Genomic DNA, 1,721 nt, shown 5'->3' on the forward strand with positions numbered 1-1,721 from the left:
CGTGCATCTCTAAGATGTCACTACATCTATAATGTATGACGTATATATATAGACAACAACGTGTGTCAACACGGTTCATTGAGAACATACTCTCAAAAGGCAAACGCATCAACAAACTTATGGAACAATTAGTAAGAACTGATGGCACAATAAAACACGCACATCCACGTGCATGCATAGAAATTCATAGGAAGCATGAAAAAAATTGAGTTCCGTTACATTGCAAGTAGTACTCAAACATGTAGATTTCAACATCATTTCCAACTCGAGATATATCTAGTGCCTCTCTTGCCCTAGAATCTTTCATTTGAATTCCTCTTCGTCCTGCAGGAACGCTGGCAACGCATGGAAGCGAGGATCGGGATTCATCCGGTGCATTGTCTGAATTTCAAGGGCGATGTCTGTGGGCTTGTACCCCGTCAGCTCCTCGAAGTCTGCGTTCCACTGCGGCACCTGGCTGGCCATCGGGTTCAGGATCAGCCTGGCGAGGAAGACTGCCGACGCCGCCAGGGCGGACGGCGGGTGACGCACCCATCCGTAGTTGAGGATCGACTGTTTGGCGAAGAGATGCGCCAACCGCTGAACCTCCAAGTCTTGCTCTTCTCCTTTGTCGTGCCTAGTGAAGTGGTGCACGAAGGTATAGGCCGTGGGTCCGCTGAGATCGTACCCAAGCGCCGCCACCATGTCGAACTCCATGTCGATCACCTCCTTGCCGGTGGCGAACCCGCAGGATTTGGCGATGCCCGCGGCGTTCACCTTGGATGTCGTGCACTGCTCCTCGTATTTGGCGGCGGTGTAGACGGCCGTGGCGCCCAGTAGATGGAGCTCATACTTCATCTCCGTGTCAGTCAGCCACGGGGTTTGCTCCGACAGGACGCGGTCGACGTAGGAGACGGCGCGTTGAAGCGTCCCGGCGGCCAAGCGGAAGTGATGGGCGACCTCCTCCATCCAGAAGATGAGGTGGGCGCGAGTGGACTGGCTCTTGAGATCTCCCAGCAGCGTCTCCAGGTAGCCTGGCGAGGGCCGCTGCTTGACGTCCTGCTCCATCTTCCGGAGGTTGACGTCGATGTCGGCGTCGTAGTCGGACAGCCGCGTCGAGCTCTCGAAGTCGGTGACCTCGACGGCCGGGTATGAAAGGTGGGCGCTGAAGTCCAATGCGGCAGCGTACAGCTCGCACGTCGCCGGGAGCTCGATGGAGTCGTGGAGTGCGGCGGCGTGGTGGGCGGGGGTGGAAGCGAAGCGGACAGGTGGAAGCTTACCGATGGCCCGGAGGTAGGCGTCGTCAAACGCCGCCGTCCTCTGGTCTCCGCGGCGGGAGAAGAAGGCGGAGGGAGGAGGACCCGGAAGAAGCTCAAAGGATCCACGAAAAGCCATCGCCTGATCGAGATGGGCAGATATAGAGAGTCTCGATCGGCGCTTTGAGCTAGGGGAAATGGTCTGGTATATGTGAGGAAGAAGGGATCGAGTCCTGCCTATTTGTAATTTATCCATGGCTCCATCGCTAGCTGGGTTGCTCCAGAATTGGAAACCAATCGTATCGCCATCTGTCTAGTAATAGTGGGTTTAATCGCTAGTGTAGGATTCAGATTGGAGCCGTGGAAACTACGCACTGTTTCTTGCCATAAGTAAGATTTCCGATTTCGATCAAAATTTGAATAAACGCGCTAAGTGGAATGAATACATACGGGCCGGAAGCTCGCCAATTGTAATGACGTATGCAC

The 1,721-nt window shown here is 54.7% G+C and overlaps 1 protein-coding gene across 1 annotated transcript; it reads right to left on the reverse strand.

Annotated features, from left to right (window-relative positions):
* Positions 1-303: 303 nt before the first annotated feature.
* LOC124690349 (putative cyclin-F2-1) lies at positions 304-1,374 on the reverse strand. The gene has a single exon (XM_047223740.1). The coding sequence runs from the start codon at positions 1,372-1,374 to the stop codon at positions 304-306; it is 1,071 nt and encodes a 356-aa protein (XP_047079696.1).
* Between the last annotated feature and the right edge of the window lie 347 nt (positions 1,375-1,721).

The sequence above is a fragment of the Lolium rigidum genome, chromosome 2 (genome assembly GCF_022539505.1).
Source record: "Lolium rigidum isolate FL_2022 chromosome 2, APGP_CSIRO_Lrig_0.1, whole genome shotgun sequence".
NCBI lineage: Eukaryota > Viridiplantae > Streptophyta > Magnoliopsida > Poales > Poaceae > Lolium > Lolium rigidum.